The 22,918-nt window shown below is 45.5% G+C and overlaps 1 protein-coding gene across 1 annotated transcript; it reads right to left on the bottom strand.

Moving 5' to 3' along the window:
* Window positions 1-1,000: 1,000 nt before the first annotated feature.
* On the bottom strand, window positions 1,001-21,924 carry GBX1 (gastrulation brain homeobox 1). The gene is made up of 3 exons (XM_070424939.1): window positions 21,390-21,924; window positions 14,427-14,429; window positions 1,001-1,551 (listed from the first exon to the last, which is right to left on the bottom strand). Exons 1-3 carry the CDS (start codon window positions 21,922-21,924, stop codon window positions 1,001-1,003), a joined length of 1,089 nt encoding a protein of 362 aa, XP_070281040.1.
* Between the last annotated feature and the right edge of the window lie 994 nt (window positions 21,925-22,918).

Genomic DNA, 22,918 nt, shown 5'->3' with positions numbered 1-22,918 from the left:
GATGCACTTAGCTGCTGTGTCCTCTGCATAGATAAAGATTAATGAGCTCACAGGTGATGAGGGTGAGCCAGCACCCCCCCCCCCCCCCACACACACACACCTGCCTGCCAGTCATGAACAAATTCAAACTGCTAACATCTACCTAGTTAGGGCCTGGACACACCCAAGCTAAACTAGGGCCAAGTACTTAATTTCCTGTCCTAATACAAATGTGAATGAGTCCTCTATTCTGAAATCTGCCAACTCTTCCAAAGAAGGAGGCAGAGATGATGAAGCTTGCCTGTTTAATGGGTAGAGAGTAAAGGACCACGATAGGAACATGAGGTCTAAAGGTGCACAGTGGGCAGACCCCAGGCTGGGAAAGAACAGATGTGGAGGTAGTTTACATGAGAAGAGATGGTGTGTGTTGAGTTTCTAAGGAGGCTAGTGACGGTTCCATTTAGTTCCTCTTCATGTCCTTGTATTATAGATAGGCAAGACGGTAACCACTCCGAGGCAGTAAGATGGAACTAAATTCTGGTTGAGGATCGAAGAAACATAACTTTCCCAAGCCCTCTCAGTGCAGACAGACAGAGGCAGATAGATCCACATATACAAACTTTACACAAAATAAATAAGGAGTTGTGATCAGCTTGGCTGGCCATTACCCTGGATTCTTCCCCACCCATCAGAAGTGATTCCAGGAAACTTTCAGGCCCTAGGCATTTTAGAACCCAACACCTCCCCAGGAGTCCACCTCAGTCCCAAAAGCTTCTGGGCAATGAGAACCCAAGCCCCTTCAATCCTGAAGCCCCAGTCCTGAGGGTCTCTGGAATAGGCTCAGGAACAACATATCTCGGATTGCCAGGAGAGCATACCTAGAGCTAAGTGAGTTGCCAACTGAGCCCCCTGCTAGGGCAGAATCATAGTGGTAGCCCCCTGGTCCACAGAGCCCTAACCCAGTCTCTAAGCAAGACCAGGAAACGAATGCTTTGCCTTCTGAAGTCCTCAAGAGCCCCATTCAGGGCCGGGCCCCCTGTTCCATTTGTTGGTGCTGGCTCCGCACAGCGAACCTGTTGACATGCACAGGTATGGGCACAACAATCTTGGGGTTTCTTACGGGCTCTCCAGAACGGCTGCTGACATTGCCAGCTTTGATGCGCTTCCACTTGGCTCTCCGATTCTGAAACCAGATCTTGACCTGCACCTCACTTAGCTTGAGGGCATGGGCGATCTGGGAACGCTCTGTCAAGCTCAGGTATTTCTTGCAATGAAACTCCTTCTCCAATTCCAAAAGCTGCTCACTGGTAAATGCTGTGCGGCGCCTCCGGCTTTTGCCCCCAGGAGCCGTGACTCCTGATGCCACTGGGGCTGCCTCCTCAGCTCCAGTCCCCAGGCTTCCCTTTAGCTTCGGTTTAGGTGCCAGGAGAACCCCCGGGCCCCCTGCAGAACTGTCCAGGAAACCGTCGTCCTCACTGTCACCGCCCGAGCCCTCTTCCTCCTGTTCGCTGCCTGCTGGGTCTCTTGCTGGTGCCTCCAGCTTCTCCTCATCTGAGCTGTACACCTTCCCCTCTGTGGGGAGTGAAAACCAATGGACAGGAAGGGAGAAGGTAGGAAAAGAGACAGGTTGGAAGAGGCACATGAAACCATGACCAGGCATGGCCAGAACGACAGCAGGAAGAGATACAGATGTAGAGGGGATGAGATGGGGATGGAAGAAGTTCAGGGAAGACAAAGAAATAGGAAGAAAGGTATTAACCAGCACAGATTTCACTAAAGCAAAGTGGGGCAGGCAACAAGTGTCTATCAAAGGAACACCATTCCCAGGACTGTGTCTCCTCCACATTCCCACACCCTACCTCAGTTCTGCCTACCCTCTACCTTCCCAGCTTTCTCTAAACCCAGACCACGCAGCCTCAGGCCCCAGAGTGAAGTAGTAGGGGACCTGGCTTAGGATCCTTCCAGTTGCTGTGGCAGGAATGAACAATATAGGAGAACTTACTTTTGCAGGATGGGGGCTATCAGCCTTTGTTATTCTAGGAATTCTAACCAGACCCAGTGGAAGAGCTATGTGTTGACTTCTCTTCTGTCTTCCCTCTTCCTTAAATCTAGAATCTCATTTCCAGATGGGAATTTCAGGGTCATGTGATTCCCCATCCTCACTCTATTCCCAAAATCTAGGTCATAGAAATGTAACACAAGGACCTGGGAATCAGGAGTTTTCCTTACTGCACTCCTTCCCAGTTCACCTTAATCAGACCATCCAGCCCACAATGGGGAACCCTCCCAGCCACATGCCTTATCAGTGACCAGACTTTTCTTCCAATTACTTAGTCTCCTAAGTCCCTTTCATTCCTTCTCCTTGTTTAAAAAATGATGTCATCGCTTTCCCACCTTCCCTCTTTCCCAGTTAAGGTTGCTGAGCAGCACAAACAGCTGCTTTCTGCTTAAGTTCAGAATCCTGAGGACCCTGAGCTTGATGTCAGCTGGGAACATGGAAGGAATATGGGAAGAAATAAAAATGCAGCAAGGGAAAATATAGATGGTGAAAATGAAATTTTGATTCATTTAGTAGATTACTGATTATTTGTAATCACAGCCACATAAACATTTTAACCCATATATAATTCTAAAATGTAATTGAACCATTGATTTTATTCTATCCACTGACATTTTTATTCTTATAATGCAAATAATGCATTGTAAATGTTTTCAATGTTTGAGTTTTACAAAATCCCTTGTTTTCTGCCCAAAGGACCAATAAGCAGTGAAACAACAAAAAAATCACAAGAAAACCAACAAATAGGAAAGAGAGGAGAAAAATGAATAATCTGTAAACAGCTCCTTACCAATAGAGTTTAGTGTGTAAAAGTGGGGAGCACTTCACAAATTGGGAGCACATGTATCTATACCCACATGTCACATGTACACTCATAAGCACACTCCAAGGTTGTGAATACAACCCAAAGTAAAATAACTTCAGGGAATGAAGTGCCTTATATGGAAAAGAAGTGTGCCCATGTACACATGGCTAGAACACCTCTCAGCACTCAGAGGTTACCTGCTGCTCTCCTCTAACCCCTCCCCATCTGCCTTCAAGCCAGCAGAACTTCTCAGGGCCTCTAGTAGCAGCCCAGTAAATTTCAATCCCTTCCCCATCCCAGAGTTGTCCCTTTCCTCTCACTGATGCAATCTACGCCTGTTCCTTTTCCTTACGAGCCACACTGACATTATCCTTAGAGGCCAAAATTCTCGACCATATCCAGATCACCCACTTCCACCTCAATTAGCTTCTTCATACCTCAAGGGTATCTTTAAAAATGTTTTTATTGATTTTTTAGAGAGAGAGGAAGGGAGAGGGAGAGAAGATGGAAACATCAATGATAGCAAAACATGACAGAGAGACATCAGTCGGATGCCTCCTGCACACTCCCCACTAGGGATCCAGCCCACATCCTGGGCATGTGTCCTCACTGGGAATCGAACCAGCAATCTCTTGGTTCATGGGACGATGCTCAATCCACTGAGCCATGCCAGCCAGTCTCAAGGGTATTTTTATCCCCCAGGCCAGCACCTTTTCTCCCTGTAGTACTTCATTTTTTATCTAACCTTCTCAAAACCTATGTGGCACACCCCAGCTGAGGCTTATCCAGCCTTCCTATGTGACTATTCATTGCTTTTCACCAGCAAGTGGTCCTCATTCTCTCCCTAACGGCTGGCCACACTTCATGAGCACCCAACTTCACATACTATAAGGTGCTCCTCATGATACTCACCTCTTAGCACCCCACACTTTCTCCCTTATCCCTAGCCAAATCCATTTTATTTACTGTAAGATTCACATCCTTGGTTTCTTCCTTCATTTCACTAAGACAGGGGTGGCTGGGGAATGTCCAGCCTGTGTGCTATATAACACCAACAAAATCATTTCGTCTGGCCCTGCCAGGCATTAGGAGTAAGTTAATTAAATGACCAAATATAGCAGACTAGTTTTTAAGTTGATAATTTTGTATGGCCCAAGAATGATGATAGAAATATCCAAATGGCCCACAAATTATGCTACAAATATCCAAAGGCTCTTGGCAGAAAAAAAAAGTTCCCCACCCCAGCACTAAGGGCTTCCTCACACATCTTCCACTTTCCACTTCCAGAACGCAAACTTAACAGTCCCAAATGGAACTTGTGATCTTTCTTCCATGCTAGTTCTTCCCCACATGCACCTACATCTTTGCCATTTCAGTTAATGGTAACTCCATCCTCACTGTTGTTCAAACCAAACCCTGTCCAATCCACCAGCAAGTCCTGGTCGTGTTGCTGCCTTTAAAATACAAACCCTGACCTCTTCTCACCACCACCTCTGTATCCAGCTAGTCTAGGTCACCATCATCTCTCCCCTGGTTCATTGACATTTTCTCTAAACTGGTTTCTCTGCCCTGCCTTCTCCCCCTATCCAGGTTCTTCTCTCTGGAATTCATACATACTCTCACCTAGAGTTTTGCACTGGCTCATATCCTGTCTCCTTAGGTTTTTACTTTATCACCCTTTTAAAATTAAGACTCCCAATACTCCCTACCTGTGCTTTATTTGTTGCTATAGTACAAATCACCAACTTCATTTATTTTGTTGGTTCTCTCCTCTTATTAGAATATAAACCCCATGAAGGTAGACATTGTTAATATATTTTTTCACTGTTATACCTTCAGTATCTAGAAAATAACCTGCAGAGAGTAAGCACTCAATAAATATTTATTGACTAAATAAGAGAACTGTTCCCAAGCTTGCTCTCTTGCCCTCTGTCCTTCCTTTCCCATGTCTCTCCTAAGATATTCTCCACAGCTCCAATCCAACCCAGTTCTAGTGCACATAAGGCATCTTCTCCATGAATATTATCCTACCCACTGCTCAGCATGCCCTCAGATCTCACAGTAGCTGGAGAGGAATCCATATGGAGTAGTAACCTATAGGATTGTCTGCTAAAAGAAATGAAGGACAATCTCCAACATTATTACTAAATCTTTTAACTTCTAATTTTTAAAACATGATTTGTCGTAAATAATAACAAAAACCACCCAAAAGCTTATAAAAACTCTGCCCAATATTATAACATTTTAAACAGCTGCTAAAAAGGCAGATACTGGATTACAATATTTTAAACAGCTGCTAAAAGGGCTTGAAAGATGAAATCATTTAGCACAGTTCTGAGTACCCAAGGGGTGTCCAATAAATCTAAATGGATGATGATTGAGATGAGGCTCCCAGGTTCCTTGATCTGGCAGGGCCCTCCTGAGATCACATCATCCATCCCTCTGTCTTCAGACAGATTCCATAAAATCAAGCCCCCATAAGTGGGCCACCCTCAGTGCTGCTTTTAAAGCCAGACAAGAACCCCAGATTCACAACCTCTCTTGGTTACTTGATCCCAGTGGGATGCTGAGAGGCAGGGGCAGGAGTTTCTCTCTGAGTCTTTATAATCATGACATTGAAGGCTCTGATAAGCAACTCTTAGAAGGAGATGGAGGTGGGGTAAAAAAGAAAGGAACCGAGAGGGGGAAATACAGCTAAACAAGAGTCTTAGACAGTAAGACTGAGAAGGAGTGGGTGAGAGAAGAAAAGTTGGCAGAAAGGAGTGGGTCATGAGAGAAGGAGGGTAGAAGAATTAAGTGATGAATCAGAGAAACTAAAAGAGCTAAAAAGTTTAGAGAAGGAAGAAAGAAAATAGCAAAAAGCTTTAAAAACGCACATACACCCCTACCTTCTTTACCTAAACATTGATGCATTTGGAGCAAAGCAAAACATTTTAGCCCTGCCAATTTCCCTTTGCTCCACCAACAGTGGAGCACATTAGAATGTAATACCCAAAGTGATAGAGACATATTCAGAAGAATTGAAGGAACAATACATTAACCCAATCCTTTGCAATGTGTCAATCGTGAAACAGCTTATTATTTTCTCATGAGTTAACTAAGAAATAAATACAAACTATTTCCTTTTATCCAATTTATAATAAATATTAATGGTAACATATTCAAATCAAATAAAATGAAAATTGCAATAGAAAAATGTGCTGACTAAAAACAAAAGCAAAAATTTTTGATAAAATTTCCATTTGCAAAATTTGATTTAGAATAATTGGACTTGTTAGGTTTAATGTCCATAAAAGTAAAATTCTAACTGCAGGTGCTATAACTGGTTGATATGAACAAAAAACCTTGATCAACAAAACAAGACCACATTGAAATTTTACATGGGAAATAAAGATCCTGATGACAACAATTTCCACCAAAAGGAAAACTTTAAATTGGAAACAATTTGCCTGAGCTAGGTAGGTAAGCCAAACAGAAAGAAAGATTCTGTCCTTTGTGCATGAAAATGTTATTACTGGTAATAGAAGAGTATTTGCATTTTAAACTTGTTCCCTATGGGTAAGTCTCAAGTCTGTGAAAAAAGCTTGGTGTCTGTTCAGGAGGAATAATGTGGGGCAGATTGGTTATTAGGATATATCCAGAGTTCATGTGAACTCTCCTTGTGGGTGCTATTACACTAAGAACCAGAAATCACAAGTTTTGAACCACAATTAGTTGTAGAGTCCATGCCAGGGCATTAATCCCACTCCAGGGAGTAGTGTTCAGGCTGCAGGGATTCACTTGCCTGGGGCCTTCCTTCCAAGAGGAAGGGAAGCAGCTCCAGAGACAGAGAAGCCCCATCTTGGTAATGTTCCAGTCAGGCTGGAGAAGAAATCAAGGACCAAAGAACCCATGGTAGGTATTTTCCAGTAGAAAGAACTAATAGCACTGGCTCTCGCCATCTAGAGGGGAATCCCACAGCTGTGGTTACCAAGGATGGTGGCCTGGGTTGTGGCACAGAAAACTGCCCAGGGAGTGGAGAACCATTTTAGATTCCAGCCACAGGAACTCACAGGGCCCCTGTGCCATCCCTCATCCACCTGCTGTCCTAGCTTATATAAAATCAATAGTCTTTACTACCCACTGAAGAGAAGTCTCTCCCCCAATCACTCAATTCTGACTTCTCTTCCCTATACTTCAAAGATGAACTACCCTCACACTTCCCAGCCACTCTCAGGACACAGTTTCCTGATCCTACTGATCAGGTCAACTACTCAGTTTCCTGAATACAGAACCAATGGAGGAAGGTGTTGTCAAGAGGTGAGAAGAAACGCAGGTCATACCTCATAAAAGGGGTGTTTGCTACCACTCTCATTTCTAAATCCTCATCTCATCATCAAGCCCAGTATAGAATTATTGCTCTGTTCTTTTCAAAGACAGTACTTACTCCAATTGTTTATAGCAACTAGCTTACTTTCTCCCCGCCCCGCCCCAATATACCCATTTATTGCCATCACAGTTACCACTTTATTTGTTTATTTATTTATTTTTAATCCTCACCAGAAGATATTTTCCCATTGAGTTTTTAAAATATATTTTATTGATTTTTTACAGAGAGGAAGGGAGAGAAACATCGATAAGGGAGAAACATCGATCAGCTGCCTCCTGTACACTCCCTACTGGGTATGTGCCCGCAATCAAGGTACATGCCCTTGACCGGAATTGAACCTGGGACCCTTGAGTCCGCAGTTCGACGCTCCATCCACTGACCCAAAAGGGTTAGGGCTTTCCATTGATTTTTAGAGACAGTGGAAGAGAGGGATAGACAGAGCTATGAATGTTGATATGAAAGAAACACAATTGATTGGTTGCCTCCTGCACATGCCCTGACCAGGTACAGAATCGAACTGGAATCGAACCCAGGACCTTTCAGTCCACAGGCCGACACTATCCACTGAGCCAAACTGGCTAGGGAGCAACTAGCTTACTTTCAATTTGTTTTTCAGTAACCCATCCATTTCATGTCCCCCATTATGCTATTACTCCTCTCTATAATTTAGGTTCTCTCTCTCTCTCTCTCTCTCTCTCTCTCTCTCTCTCTCTCTTTCTCTCTCTCCCTTCCTCCCTCCCTCCCTCCCTCTCTCTCCTTTTCCCAGGGCTCTTCAGCATTCTTGGCTCCAGATTTGACATGAGTTTTCTCTGCATCTCGACCATCCAGAGTCCCTCCCACCTTCATGACAACTTCAGGACAATGTCCCCACCACTTCAAGCTCAGAGCTCCTCTCATGGCATACTAATGGTGCCAGTGCCAAGAACACCTAGCTTTCCAAAACACTTTCACATGTATTATTTTATCTTCAAGCAACTCACTGAAGTGGAGTAAAACCTATTATTAATAGTAATGAGAGGTTGGTAACCTTATTTTCAGGTGAAAACACTGAGTTTCAGAAAGATTAAAATGTTTTTCTTTTTTTAAAAAAAAATATATTTTGTTGATTTTTTATAGAGAGGAAGGGAGAGGGATAGAGAGTTAGAAACATCTATGAGAGAGAAACATTGATCAGCTGCCTCCTGCACACTCCCCACTGGGGATGTGCCCGCAATCAAAGTACATGCCCTTGACCGGAATCAAACCTGGGACCCTTGCCGAAACCGGTTTGGCTCAGTGGATAGAGCGTCGGCCTGCAGACTGAAGGGTCCCAGGTTCGATTCCGGTCAAGGGCATGTACCTGGGTTGTGGGCACATCCCCAGGAGGAGATGTGCAGGAGGCAGCTAATCGATGTTTCTCTCTCATTGGTATTTCTAACTCTCTCTCTCCCTTCCTCTCTGTAAAAAATCAATAAAATATATTTTAAAAAAAACACCAAACCTGGGACCCTTCAGTCCGCAGGCCGACGCTCTATCCACTGAGCCAAACCAGCCAGGGCTAAAATGTTTTTCTTAAGTCACATAGCTAGGGACAGAGCCATGTCTAAACCTTAGTCTCCTACACCTTTAGTCAATGCTCTTTTATTCTTTGCAGTAAAACATCTTTTCTCCCCTCCCACCTGAAGTAAAAGTCCTTTCCCTAGATGTCTCATCAGATAAATAACCTTCCTATCAAATCTAGTTTTAGGTTAGACCTCATCCCTTTCACTTATCACTGCAGAGCTCTAGCCTAATATTGTCCTTTAACAGGATATTTTTCTCATTTCCCAAAACAAAATTCCCATCAGATCTTTCTCATATTTTTTTTTCTGTCATTATTGGTTTGATGATATAATCCATCCAGTCAACATTCCTTTTATTTAGAAATGTACTTTCTCATTTAAAAATAATGTTGTCAAACTCTGGAAACAGCTTCGTTTTAATATAAATTTTCTCTAGCTCCTAGTTTACAACTGTCTCCCTCATCCCTCAAGGACAGCTCTTTCTTGTACAAGAATCAGCCTTGTTGAGGAATAGAAATTTTCTACTATCTTCATTTCTCTCTACCTTCCTCATTACAGAACTCTCTTCAGGCCTCACTCTGGGTATCTCTTCTATCACTCCCTAGGACTCCTTATCTAGCCAGGGAGAAGGCTTTCCTCCCTAATAAAGAAAGGGAGTTAAAGGTCGGTTTTTTTCTTTTTTTCTGGTCAAGATAGGTATCTGTTTGGGGTTTGTTTTGGTCTGCCCAGCATCCCTTCCCCCTTTGTTCACTCACAGCACCCCTTCCTTTGGGCACTGCTTTTCACCTATTATCCAGTACAGTGGGGCTGTCAATCACATCCCTCCACCTTAGTGAAATGTAGGCATGGGACCTAAATCTGACCAATCCTAACATCCCATCTCCCTGGGGACCTGATTCAAGCTACTTAATCAACCATCCTAGGATTTGATATGTGCTAGAACCCAATGGGGTCCCAAAATAGGATTATAAAATTTAGATCAGCTTATGCTTGTGCCACACTCCTCCTCCTGCCTCTCATATGGAGAGAATGAGGTGAAAACAGAGAAAGGAGACAAGTTGAGAACAAGAAGAAAATAATAGCACTATTTGCATTCTTGTACTTCAAAGTCATGTGAATCAATAACTGCCCATTTTAGCTTAGAGTTGAGCTGCTGTCACTAGCAACTCAAAGAGTTCTGACTACATACAATGCTGTAACTAGCTTATTCCAGCCCCCCCGCCCCGCCCCAGGGAAAGTAAGCATCTCCACCTCACTCCCATAACTTCCCATCAAAAATAATTTTTCACCCTGGCCGGTGTGCTCAGTGGTTAGTTTACAACTCAGTGCCGGCCTCAAACGGAAGGGTTGAGGGTTCAATTCCCGGTCAAGGGCATGTACCTGGACTGCAGGTTCGGCCCCCTGTCTGGTCAGGGGGGAAGTTCAGGAGTCAACCAATTGATGTGTCTCTCTCACATCAATGTTTTTCTCTCTCCCCATCTCTCACCAAAGCAATAGAAAAATGTCCTTGGGTGAGGATTAAAAATGATAATAATAATCATTTTCCCACATTACCTGAAATCATTTATAATACCACCCCCTAAAATTCCACCAGTTTGAAATTCATTTGGATTTTTAAAAATCTCATTAATCCATTTGAGTATGAATTAATTTTAATTCATTGGCTTTGCTCCTAACATCCAGTTGAAATCAGACATATGAGAGAAAAGGAATTTGGATGAAGAAAAAAAGGAGATGTTTTTATTTGTTTGTTTTTTGTTTTTGTTTTTAATGGAGAGAAAGGAAGAATAGGTGCCAGGGGGACACAGCAGAAGGGCTTTCAGCAGCCTTGGGATCTAGAGGAGATGCCAAAATGTGAGACATGGAAACCAAAAGGAGGGAGAAAAAGACCCAGAAATTCCACTTTGGGGAATATATCTGAAGAAACGCAAAACACTAATTCGAAAGAATATATGCATCCCTATGTTCATAGCAGCACAATTCACAATAGCTAAGATTTGGAAGCAGCCCAAGTACCCATCAGTTGATGAGTGGATAAAAAAAGCTCTGGTACATTTACACCATGGAATACTATGCAGCTGTAAAAAGGATCTCTTATGCTTTGAGACAGCATGGATGGACCTGGAGAGCATTATGCTAAGCGAAATAAGCCAATTAGAGAAAGACAAATACCATATGATTTCACTTACGTGTGAAATCTAATGAACAAGTAAACTAACAAATAAAATAGAAACAGACATTAGATACAGAGAACAGACTGACAGCCATCAGAAGGGAGGGGTGTTGAGAGTCTGAGTAAAAAAGATGAAGGGTTAAGCAAAAAAAAAAACCCTTATAGATACAGACAACAGTACAGAAGGAAAGGGGGTGGGGGAAGGCAGAAGAGGGTAAAGGGGGGATAAATTGTGATGGAAAGATACATGACTTAGGGTGGTAAAACACAATACAATATACAGAATGATCTTATATAATAAAAGGCTAATATGCAAGGGGGCACACGCTCAATGCAGGAGCTGCCCCCTGGTGGTCAGTGCACTCCCACAGGTGGAGCACTGCTCAGCCAGAAGCCGGGCTCACGGCTGGCGAGCGCAGTGGCGGTAGGGGGAGCCTCTCCCACCTCCACAGCAGTGCTAAGGATGTCCCCCAAGGGCTTCCAGACTGCGAGAGGGCACAGGCAGGGCTGAGGGACAGCTCCAGTGCATGAATTTCATGCACCAGGCCTCTAGTGTATTATAAAATTGTACACCTGGAACCTATATAATTTTATTAATCAATGTCACCATTTTTATAAATTCAATAAAAATTTAAATTTTAAAAAAAAGAAGGAAGGAAAGACAAGAGACAAAATCTACTTCTATTAGATTCATACAATGTTCTCTCCTAGCATTCCCCATATGAATAGTTCTCAGAATACAGTGCTACTTCTATCATCACTCCCAGAAATATTTGTCCCTATCAGTATAGAGAGTATTATCTATCCTAAACAATTCCTAGAGAAGATGTCTTTCCCAACTTAATTCCCAGGAAAGCGCCCCATCCATTTCCAGAACAAGGACAATACTGATAATTTTTTGCACACTTATTATGTTAGGATGCTGGACAAATATCTCCTTGTTCAGTCCTTAATTCTATGAGGTAAGTATTATTGCACTAATTTTACTGGTGAGGAAACTGAGACTGCAGAGGTTAGTTTTTTGCTTTAGGTCACAAAGAAAGGGTGGTACCAAGATCTGTATCCAAAGGTACTCCGGTACTCCTTCCTCTGCACCACACCACATCTCTTCAACACTGAGTGAAGAGACTGATTCCTAATGTCACCCAATGATAAATATTGTACCAATTGGAAACATAATATAGAAAGCCAGGAACTGATTCCACAACGTAACTTTTTTTTTCTCACTCTCTGGTGGGCACTGCTCTTTTGCCCACCAGATAAAGTCAGTCACAATTGATCCCCAATCTTTTTGGCCTGGATAAGATCAACTCCCACCTTTATCACATGTTTCTCCATCTCATTTAATCTGAAGGCTGTACACAGCCACAGCTCAGTTAACACCTTCCCAACCCCAGATGACAATGCCTTTTCTATCCTAAAGCCCAGTCCTGATTTTACCTCAAGACATACATATCCCAGCCTGCTCTTCCTCATCAGCTACCACGACAACTCAGCATTGAGAAGTATAGAATTTCACCCAATTTTTTTGCTCAGGATGACCTTTTTTTTTTTTTTTTTAAGGAAACAACTCATTAAGATATCCTTACAGATAAAACAGAATTGTAGAGCTTACAGATCACCTAATTCAAACCCTAATTTTACTGATGAGGGAGCTAAGACACAGAGTGGTGTGTTTTGGCCAAGAACACGTTCTTACATACTTCTAATATCTAGCTATAACTTATAGAATAGTTATCATCCAGCCCAGCACTCAGTGCTTCTGACCTTCACTCTCAAGATAATTTTCTCCTCCTCTCTCCCTCCAGTACACCTTTGCATCACTTCTCTTCCCATTGCTCCCAACACAGTTCCATATTCTCTGTTCTATTATAATACCATTTCCCAGGAATCACAGTCAAGAAGTCCATCTACTATTATCCCCAGTTCCAAAGTATTGTCCTGTTTCTCCTGTACTCATGTTTCACAAAGTGCCTTTTCCTCAGAACCCTGGTCTCTGCCCTGCAGTCTTCCTGATTCTGATACAGATTTTTCATTTCATCACTTGGAGATTATTCCTTTCTCTTCCATGAGAGGAAGGAAATTACTTGTAGTACAATCTTGTCGCTTCTTACTACAATTTATTTCAGCCTGTGCAGGTCATTCTTCTATCACACTAAATTCAAGCATCTCTTGTCTCTGTCATTCTTTCTCCTAATTAGTACATCAATATTTTTCCCACATTACTCTAAGCTGATAACTTTCTCCCAGGTTGACCATATTTCCAATAAAACATCCCAACTTCTTTGCCACTCTTAATCCAGATCTCTTTCGTACCCATCGTGACCACTGCAGCTGTGGTACTACCACCTGCATACAGAGCTCTGTCCTTTCAATTGGTTCGGATATGGGCCTTCTTTCCGGCCTCAACATGGGGCACCTCCCCACTCCCTTAGCTAAAAGTTCTCTTCCACCAAACTCTCATCATCTCTATTTAAGTGTCTCTCTTTTTTGTACATCTACTCCATTACTTCTCACATTTCTATTTCCTAATTCCCAATCAGTTTCACCACAAAGATCCTTTCCCTGTTACTTCCAAGGCAAAATACTTCCCTAGCTTCCTAACATTACTCTCGATGCAAAGCACTGCTCATACTATATTCATCCTTATTTCCAATTAAATATTTGTCCTGGTTGGGTGACTCAGTTGGAGCGTCATCCCATATACCAAAAGGTTTCAGGTTGGCTTCCCAGTCAGGACACACACCTAGGTTGTGGGTTCAATCCCTGGTCAGGTGTACACGAGAGGCAACATATCAATGTTTCTCTCTCACATCAATGTTTCTCTCGCTCTTTCTCTAAAAATTCAATAAAAACATATCCAACTACTGCCTCTTTCCCATTATTCCCTGTATAGACTATTCTTGCCCATGACTCTAAGAATTATCCTCCTAATTCTATATAATAAAAGCATAGTATGCAAATTGTCCCTTGACCAGAGTTCTTCCAGGAGTTCATACAGGGGGTAGCTGGCTGGGGGAAGGGAGGCACCAGCTGGCAGCTGCTAGGGACCCTAGTAGTGCACGAATTTGTGCACCAGTGGGTTCCCTCAGCCTGGCCTGTGGGATAAGGCTGAAACCGGCTCTCCAACATCCCCTGAGGGGTCCTGGATTGTGAGAGGGCACAGGCCAGGCCGAGGGACCCCACCAGTGCACAATCAGGGCCGGGAAGGGACGTAGGAGGTTGGCTAGCTGGGGAGGGACTGCGGGAGGGCTCCAGGGCATGTCCAGCCCGACTTGCTGAGTCCAGATCAGTTGGACCCCAGCAGCAAGCTAACCTACCAGTCAGAGCGTCTGCCCCCTGGTGGTCAGTGCACATCATAGCGAGCAGTTGAGTGGCCTTAGCATATTATTAGCATACTAGAGGCCCGGTGCACAAAAATTTGTAAACTCGGAGGGAGGGGGGTCCCCCAGCCCAGCCTGTGCCCTCTCGCAGTCTGGGACCCCTCGGGAGATAACGACCTGCTGGCTTAGGCCTGCTCCCGGGTGGCAGAGGGCAGGCCCAATCCCTAGGTGCAGCCCCTGGTCAGGCTCAGAGCAGGGCCGATTGGGGAGTTGGGGCGCCGCCCCGTCATGCACAGAGCAGGGCGGATCAGGAGGTTGCGATGCCACCCTCAGTCACGCTCAGGGTAGACTGATTGGGGGGTTGGGGCACCGCCCCCTGTTACACTCAAGGCAGGGTCAATGGGGAGGTTGCGGCGCCACCCCCTGTCACACACAGAGCAGGGCCCATCAGGGGGTTGGGGCGCTGCACCCTGTCACACTCAGGGCAGGGCCAATGGGGAGGTTATGGCTCTACCCTGTTACACACAGAGCAAGGCCTGTGGAGGGGGATTGGGGCGCCACCCTCTATTACCCACAGAGCAGGGCCAATAAGGGGGTTGGGGCGCCACCACTGTCACACTCGGGGCAGGGCCGATGGAGTGGTTATGGCTCTACCCTGTCACACACAGAGCAGGGCCCGTGGGGGCGGGGGGTTGGGGCGCCTTCCCCTGTCACACACAGAGCAGGGCCGATCAGGGGGTTGGTGCGCTGCACCCTGTCACACACAGAGCCGCAGGGCAATCGGGGGATTGGGGAGCTCCCCCCTATCAGGCACAGAGCAGGGCTGATCAGGAGGTTTGGGCGCTGCCCCCGTCATGCTGATCCCGGTGCCGGGAGCCTCGCTGCTTCGCTGATCCCAGTGCCGGGAGGCATATTACCCTTTTACTATATAGGATAGAGGCCTAGTGCATGGGTGGGGGCTGGCTGGTTTGCCCTGAAGGGTGTCCTGGATCAGGGTGGGGGTCCCCACTGGGGTGCCTGGCCAGGCTGGCTGAGGGGCTGAGGACTGTTTTCCCGCTGGCAGTTGACTAAAAGCTTCCAACCGCTCCTTGTTTTCTTTTTTTTTTTTTTATTCTGGGCCAGCTTTAGCTCTGAGGCCTCGCTGCTGAAAACATGGATACAATGTTGCGGTCCGGGGCTGACTGAAAGCTGGTTTTGTTTAGCTTCTTATTTGCAACATAGTAATAGTTGCTTAGAGTTGCAGTTGAGAGGCCGGAAAGTGAGGCGGGGAACGTTGGAGTCTGCAGTTCCTGGAGGAAGCAAGCCTCCCTGCTCGCTTCAGTGCATGGCTGCCGGCCGCCATCTTGGCTGACAGTTAATTTGCATAAGGATACGCTGATTAGCCAATGGGAAGGGTAGCGGTCGTACGCCAATTACCATGTTTCTCTTTTATTAGTGTAGATTACACTTTGATTGGTTGAATGGACGACTGGAAGACCAGACACTTAGCATATTAGGCATTTATTATATAGGCTATATCCCTATTTACATATACCACTGCAGAGATCTCTCCTGTCTTCCATCCCTCCCAAGGTTTACCTTTACCATGTATAAGGTATCCCAGTATCCCATTCCAACCCTAATAAAATTTTCCTCTTGTCATTTTTGAGATCTCTGTCTCAGCTAGGGATTCTTAACCTTTTTTGTGCCATGAATTCCTTGGCAGTCTGATAAAGCCTATAAACTCCTCAGAATAATGCTTTTAGGTGTTTAAGATAGATGAGAGAGAATCATTGATTGTCTGCCTCCTGCAGGCCCCTACTTGGTACTGAGACTGCAACCCGGACATGTACTCTGACCAGGAATGGAACCATGACATCCTGGTTCATAAGTCAATGCTCAACCACTGAGCAACACCGGCCTGACTAATCAAATTTCTTTATTAATTTATTAAACAAAAAGATGCCTTCAAAGACTGTAAATTTCTATGAAAAATATCTATGATTTCTACCGGTGACAAAAATCTCAGGTATTGTTGAAACTACTATGGTTTCTGGCCTACATTTATAATTAAAGGAAGCACCAAATTTAGTTACAAGTTAATAAAAATAACAATGTAATTTCCCCCCCATCCATAATTAACAGATCCCCTCACAAGAGGTGCATGAAGTCCATATTAAGAACCATACTGTAAACATGGAGGCTTTAAAGAGAAGCTTTATTCTATGGAATTGAAAGGAATATTAAAAATCATCTGAGCCCTAGCTGGTTTGGCTCAGTGGATAGAGCATTGGCCTGCAGACTGAAGGGTCCCAAGTTCAATTCCTGTCAAGGGCACATGCCTGGGTTTCAGGCTCAATCCCCAGTAAGGGGTGTGCAGGAGGCAGCCAATCAATGATTCTCTCTCATTGATGTTTCTTTCTCTCCCTCTCCCTTCCTCTCTGAAATCAATAAAAATATTTTTTTAAAAATCACCTGAACCAAAACTTTTTTGGGGGGGATTAATCCTCACCTGAGGATATATTTTCCATTGATTTTTAGAGAGAATGGAAGGGAGAAAGGGGGAGAGAGAGAGAGAGAAGTGGGAGAGAAAGAGAGAGAGAGAGAGAGAGAGAGAGAGAGAGAAACATTGATTGGGTGCCTCTTGCACTTGTCCAGGCCGGGGCTGGGAATCGAACCTGCAACCCAGGTATGTGCCCTTGACCAGGACTTGAACCTGTGACTCTTCGGTGCTCAGGCTGATGCTCAAACCACTTAGCCACACCGGCCAGGGTATGAACCAAAACTTTTATGCTATCAATGAGGAAACTGAAGCTTGGAGAAATTATAAGACTTTGAATCTGGCCTGGCTGGTGTGGCACAGTGGTTGAGCATTGACCTATGAACCAGGAGGTCACAGTTCAATTACCGTACATGCCTGGGTTGTGGGCTCGATCCCCAGTGTGGGGCGTGAAGGAGGAGCTAATCAATGATTCCCTCTCATTGATGTTTCTCTCTTTCTCTCCCTCTCCCTTCCTCTCTGAAATCAATAAAAAATATATAGTTTTAAAAAGGAAATTAACTGATGGTCATGTAACATAGTCTAGCTACAATCAGGTGCTTGGCTTACAGCAATCAGCACTCAAATACAGTATCATGCTCTTAGAAGTTTCCTGGTCTTCTGGCATGATTTCCATTATTATTGACAATCTCTATTCAGAAATTAGCAAATCTTTTTCTGTTTAATTTTAAAACATAATGTTCACTACATTGCCTTCTCTCAGGTTTGTCCCATCACATTCTCTTCTCTATATCATCTCAACTACAAATGTTTCCTTTTCCTTACCATACTCAACTAATCTTTGCTATCAATCTCTTACTATATTTTTACCATCTATACAAAAATTATATGTGGGTTATCTACCATCCCTCACTTCTTAAATATTTGTTTCAGATAATCTAATTCTTTTTTTCCCTGAAGGAAGCATTGCTCTAGACACCCCCAATTTAAAGTTTTCTTCTGCATTTCTCCAGACAGCTCTTTTTCTTCATTCCCCCAGCACATAGCATCCTCCTCACTTGTAATCTCTGGGATGTGTATTTGTACCACATCTTCAAGTTAGCTTAGATTTCTCTCAGCTTTAGCTCACACACACCTTCACACACAAGATCATCTCTGCCCATCCCATTCAAGGCAGAATTCTCCTTTTTCCTGCCATTTGGAGCTTACCGCTCTCTTTGCTCCATTGTTCCTAACATGGAGGACTTCACTATTCACTGAAATTCAAAGCTCCTTTTCCCCCATCATGTTCATATGACTGTTCTTACGATTCTCTAGATCTGTTATGTTGAATATGGTCACCACTGGTCACATGAGGAGACTGACCACTAGAAACATGGCTAGTCTGAATTGAGATGGACTGGAAGTGTAAAATACACACTGGATTTCTAAGACTTAATATGAAAAGGGAATATAAAACATCTAATTGAACACTGATTAATGCTGAAATAATACTTTGAATATATTGGGTTAAATAAAATATTAAAGTTAATGTCACCTATTTCTTTATCCTTTCTAACATGGCTAATAAAATTTTTTAATTACATAAATGGCTTGCTAGACAGCACTACTCTGGACTTTTCTACTGATTCATACTTTTAAATCTTCCCTACTAATTAAAAATTCTCTTCTTGTATCACACCTTCTCCAATTACATTCACTGCTTCCCATACTCCAAACTTAAAATTATTTTCAATCTGCCGTTATCAATACCTTTTCTACCTCATTATTTCTGTACACAGTATTTCTTTGTGCCTACAATATAGCTTCTACCCATGCAATCAAATCATAATAAAGTTTCTTCCTCATCAATTCTTGTAGGGTGGTATCTGTTTCAACTCTCAGCAATTTTTTAAAAAAAATGTCCTTATAATTCACTCATCATTCGCTAAATTGGCCTATCTTCACTATAATTTCATTTAAAAGGGCTAGTAATTGTAAAACACTAAACTAATGTAAATTAATAATTTCAGACCAATATCTCCTATTCATACTAGGACAGAAACAACTCCTCTGTCATTTTAAAGATAGAATTCTTTCTCCAAATTCTTCTAATTTTGAGGTTTCAATCCCATTATTTAAGCAGAGAACTCTCTTATTTCACACAAAATACTCAAATACAATTCTCAAAATGGTGCATTTATTTTCCTACCACTTTTGCAATGGGCCATGTGTCATCATCACTCCTTAAACTGATTTTATGTCCAACATTTCTGGAGTTGCCTTTTCTTGTCCCAACTATTTTAGGGGGGAATCAAGACTGGGCAGATGGGTATGAATGGCATGGTGAGGAGAGTTGGGAAAGTTTGTACTGGAAGTGGTAAGAAGTAGCAGTCACAGATAAGATCTCTTACTCATTATCTTCTTGGAATGCTTATTCTGAAATCTTTCCTTACTGCTGTGCCCCAGAAACCCCCCTGTAGACCCTTTCTGTGTATCTCTTCCCAATATGAATGATTACCTTCACTCCAGCACTTCTCAAAATTTTTCCTCTGTAAGGACTCTTCCCCTCATTTTTTTTTAATCCTCACCTGAGGATATTTTCCTATTGATTTTGAGAGAGAGTGGAAGGGTGGAGGAGGAAGAGAGAGAGAGAGAGAGAAACATTGATGTGAGAGACACATCAATTGGTTGCCTCCTGTATGAGCCCCAACTGGGATTGAACCCTGGACCCTTCAGTCCGTGGGCCCATGCTCTATCCACTGAGCAAAACCAGCCAGGCCCCTCACATCATTCTTAGCAAAGAAATTTCTTATCTTTACTCTAAGAGTAAGTTTCTTTTTTTGCTTCCAACATTTTCCTCAGATGATGATCTTTCCTTCATCATTCTCTTTATATAAATTCTAGTTTCCCATTACTTCTAGTACTGAAAAATCTTTTAAAAAATTACTCCTAGTGTTGAAACTTTCGCGTTTCCTACCTGTATATTTAGCTCTCATCCAGTCCTCTCAAGACAGAACTCTTTCTGATCCACACACTTCTGATCCAGATAGTGCTCCTTTTTCATCTAGCCCTGCTAAAAATCCCTTGTACATCTCTCTTCCAATAGACAGCTCTCTCCTTTCTAATATTCTCTCTTTGGATAATCTGGGTGTAAAGCTCATTTGTTGTTACATTCCCTTATTCTTCCTTTCTCAATATTTCTCTTCTGTTCTTTTCCTCTGCTTATTCCTTTCTCTCTCTCTCAGTGTCTGGTTTTACAGCCAATATTCTATCTGCGTCAGAAAAGAGCACCCATTTTACAAATGGTTCAATATCAGAACTGAGGGAAACCTGAGAGAGTAGGACAAGCTGCTTGTTTTTCCATGGTTTGGGCATATTCCCCTTCAGTTCTCCTGCACTGAGGTGTCTTCCTTTCTCCTCCCCCACAGCTTATCTCTTCCCTAGGTGTGTCTGGTTCTTCTTCTGCTCCTATTGCCTCCAAAGGTCCATTTCAAGAAAGGGCCCAGAAACCTATTATCAGGAATTGCCTTCTCCTGGCAAAGGACAAAAAATTATTGCATCTCCTCCTGGTCTTCACTAGAATCAGCCCCCATGCCTCCACGGGTCACTACTAAGCTGGTTGAGATGAACGGTTAAGCAAAGGCAGATCCATCCTGATGCTACAGAAGTTTAAGATTCAGGAATCTTGCACTTACATTTGGCCCTTATTTTTCTTAAACAGGGCCCACCAAACTGTATAAGCTTTGGATGTCAGCACACCCGGATCTGTCTCTGGATGGGGAGGAGCTTTTTCGGCTACTAAGGGTGAAGGATCAATAAATAGGAAGTCAGGAGCTCTCTAAATAGATCTATTCTAAACAGGGTTCAGTTTAATACACCCTGTCTCTACTTAGAGGGCATCTTCTTCCCATGGAGGACCCAGTGTTCCTGCATTAGCTTAGCTGAATCTCCTAGTTCCAGAATCTTAGGTGAATTCTTGACTCCAGGCTTTTGGGCTGCACCCAACCAAGCCCAGCCCAGCCTCTCTCTTGGCATCCCAGTGAGCCCTGGTCCAGCAGGTGCTAAGCCCCCTGCTAGCTAAGGTTTCCTTAGGGCCACTACTCAGTTATTACGGCTTAGCTCTAAATATGCCAATTCAGAAGTGACCTCTTCTACTAAGATGAAGATGGGTCATCAACATGGTCACCACCACTTTAAGACCCTCCCTTTGCCCCTGCATCCACAGAGCCCATTTGGGGTCAATACAACCTTCTCAGAAGCCAGAAGTGCCCCCCTCTTAACTGACAGCTGCTCCAGTGTACCCTCACCCTGGGGTCTTGCTGCTGTTCTCAGGAATCCCACACTTGCAGCTTCTCTATTCCCAGCATCTGAGGAAAATGAAGGGATTCGGAAAAGAAGATGCAGCAGAGCCAAGGCTTGAGGACTAGAATGCAGAAAGGAAAGACACTAATTTGGAAGTCTTTGGCGAGGCTTCGGGCACTTTGGAGACAGAGCAGGGCTGCGATTCTAGGATTTAGAAGTGCTCTGTGTGAAGGGAACGGGAGGTGGTTCCCAGAACCTGCCATTTGGGGGGTCTGGGATTCCAGGGCTCCAGGCAAGTGCCCAGTCTGAGTAGCCTGCTGTTGGGATTTCCGGGTAAGGAGCCTCCCGCCGGCTCCCTGGTCAGCCCCAGCACTTACCCGGCAGACTTGGGAAAGTCTCTGAGAAGTGCGGAGGCAGGGGCGGTGGGGGCTCTGCCACTTTCTCCCGGGCCGGCAGCAGTTCTTCGGCTTCCAGTCCACCCTCTGGGCGTCGGCCGCCGGGCTCAGGGTTGTTTCGGGCGGCGGCGGCAGCAGCAGCAGCAGCAGCAGCGAGATCTGGGGGCCCGTAGAAGGCGTCTGGCGGTTCTGCAAAGCTGGGCAGCGCGGTGGTCAGCGCCACCATCGAGGGCACAGCCTGCCCCAGCCCGGCGCAGAAGGTGTTGGTAAGGCGGCCGGCAAAGGAGGCTAGCGGGGCGAGGGGTGGGAGGCCGGTGGGGAGCGGCGTAGGGGCCAGCGCCTGCGGCAGCACGAGGGGCCGGTAGGGCATGAACATGGGGTAGCCGGTGTAGAGCAAGTGGCCAGAGCGTGGCGGCGGTGGCCCGATCAGGGAGTCAATGGAGAAGGCAGTGCCCGGGCCCCCACCACTGCCCCCGCCGCTGCCCCCGGGGGCGCTTCCGCCTCCAGCTCTCTGCATGGCGCTGGGAGCTGTGGCCGCCCCGGGGAGTCCCCTCTGGGCACCGCCGTGCGCCCCGCGGCTCGGGCGCCCGAGCGGACACGCAGAGCTGGCTCCTGGCTCCCGGGCCGAGGTGGCGCGAGGCTCGGGCTCAGCGCAGTGTGGCTCCCGTGCCGCGTTCCCTCTCTCTCATAAGGAGGGAGGGGGCGGGCGAGCGGGCGGGCGGGCTGGGGGTGTCGCCCTCCGGACTCATCCATCTTCTTCAAATTACGCTTCACTTCCTCCCTCCGCCCGCTGCGGAGCCCGCCCGCTCCCTCAGCAGAGCCTGTTCCCAGCGGCCCGACCCGCCCGCCCCCCGCGGCCCAACCAACTATTATTAATGGAGATTGATGAGTCCGGACACACCGCTTTGTGAAAGTTTGCGGCCAACGAGAAGACGGCTGCAGCTGTTGGGCCAGTGCCCCTCCTTCCACCCAGTCCGCCCCGACCTAGCCCAATCGGCCGGGTGTGGACTGGGCGCGGGGCGGCAGGCAAGGAGGGCGCACCGTGAGGGACAGGCTCAGACCAAAGTGCCCCTGCCCCCAGCCAACCCTGGCTCAGGCTGCTGCCCTCTGTCCGACCCAAGCCAGTCTCCCGGTGTCCCAGCCCCTGGGGCGAAAGACCTGGCAGCTCCAAAAGCAAGCCCAGAGGGGCAGACGAGACAGCACCTCGGTGCCCCCTTGGGCAGCGGGCCAGGCCGGCAGGGGGCGCACTCCGCTGCGGGGCACCGAGGCTCAGGGCCATTCACACCGGCCCTTTTCCTTCTCAGTTGGTCGTGTCCTCCCAGCCCCATCCACACTCTCTCCCCTGGTCTCTCTTGGCATTGGCTCTTCCTTCCTTGGAACCCTCATTTCCTCCTCCTCCTCCTCCTCCTCCTTCTCCTCCGTGGTGGACCCCCTTAGTCCCTCACTCTGGCCTCCTGGTCGTTTCCGGAAGGGCCCACACTATGCCAAGTGCTTAGCATCCCTCTCACCTT

Source organism: Myotis yumanensis, unplaced genomic scaffold, assembly GCF_028538775.1.
Source record: "Myotis yumanensis isolate MYYU_CA2020_CCGP unplaced genomic scaffold, mMyoYum1.0.hap1 SCAF_9, whole genome shotgun sequence".
NCBI classification, from domain to species: domain Eukaryota; kingdom Metazoa; phylum Chordata; class Mammalia; order Chiroptera; family Vespertilionidae; genus Myotis; species Myotis yumanensis.
The sequence above is the reverse complement of the archived record's forward strand: the minus strand, read 5'-3'. Positions and strand labels throughout refer to the sequence as shown.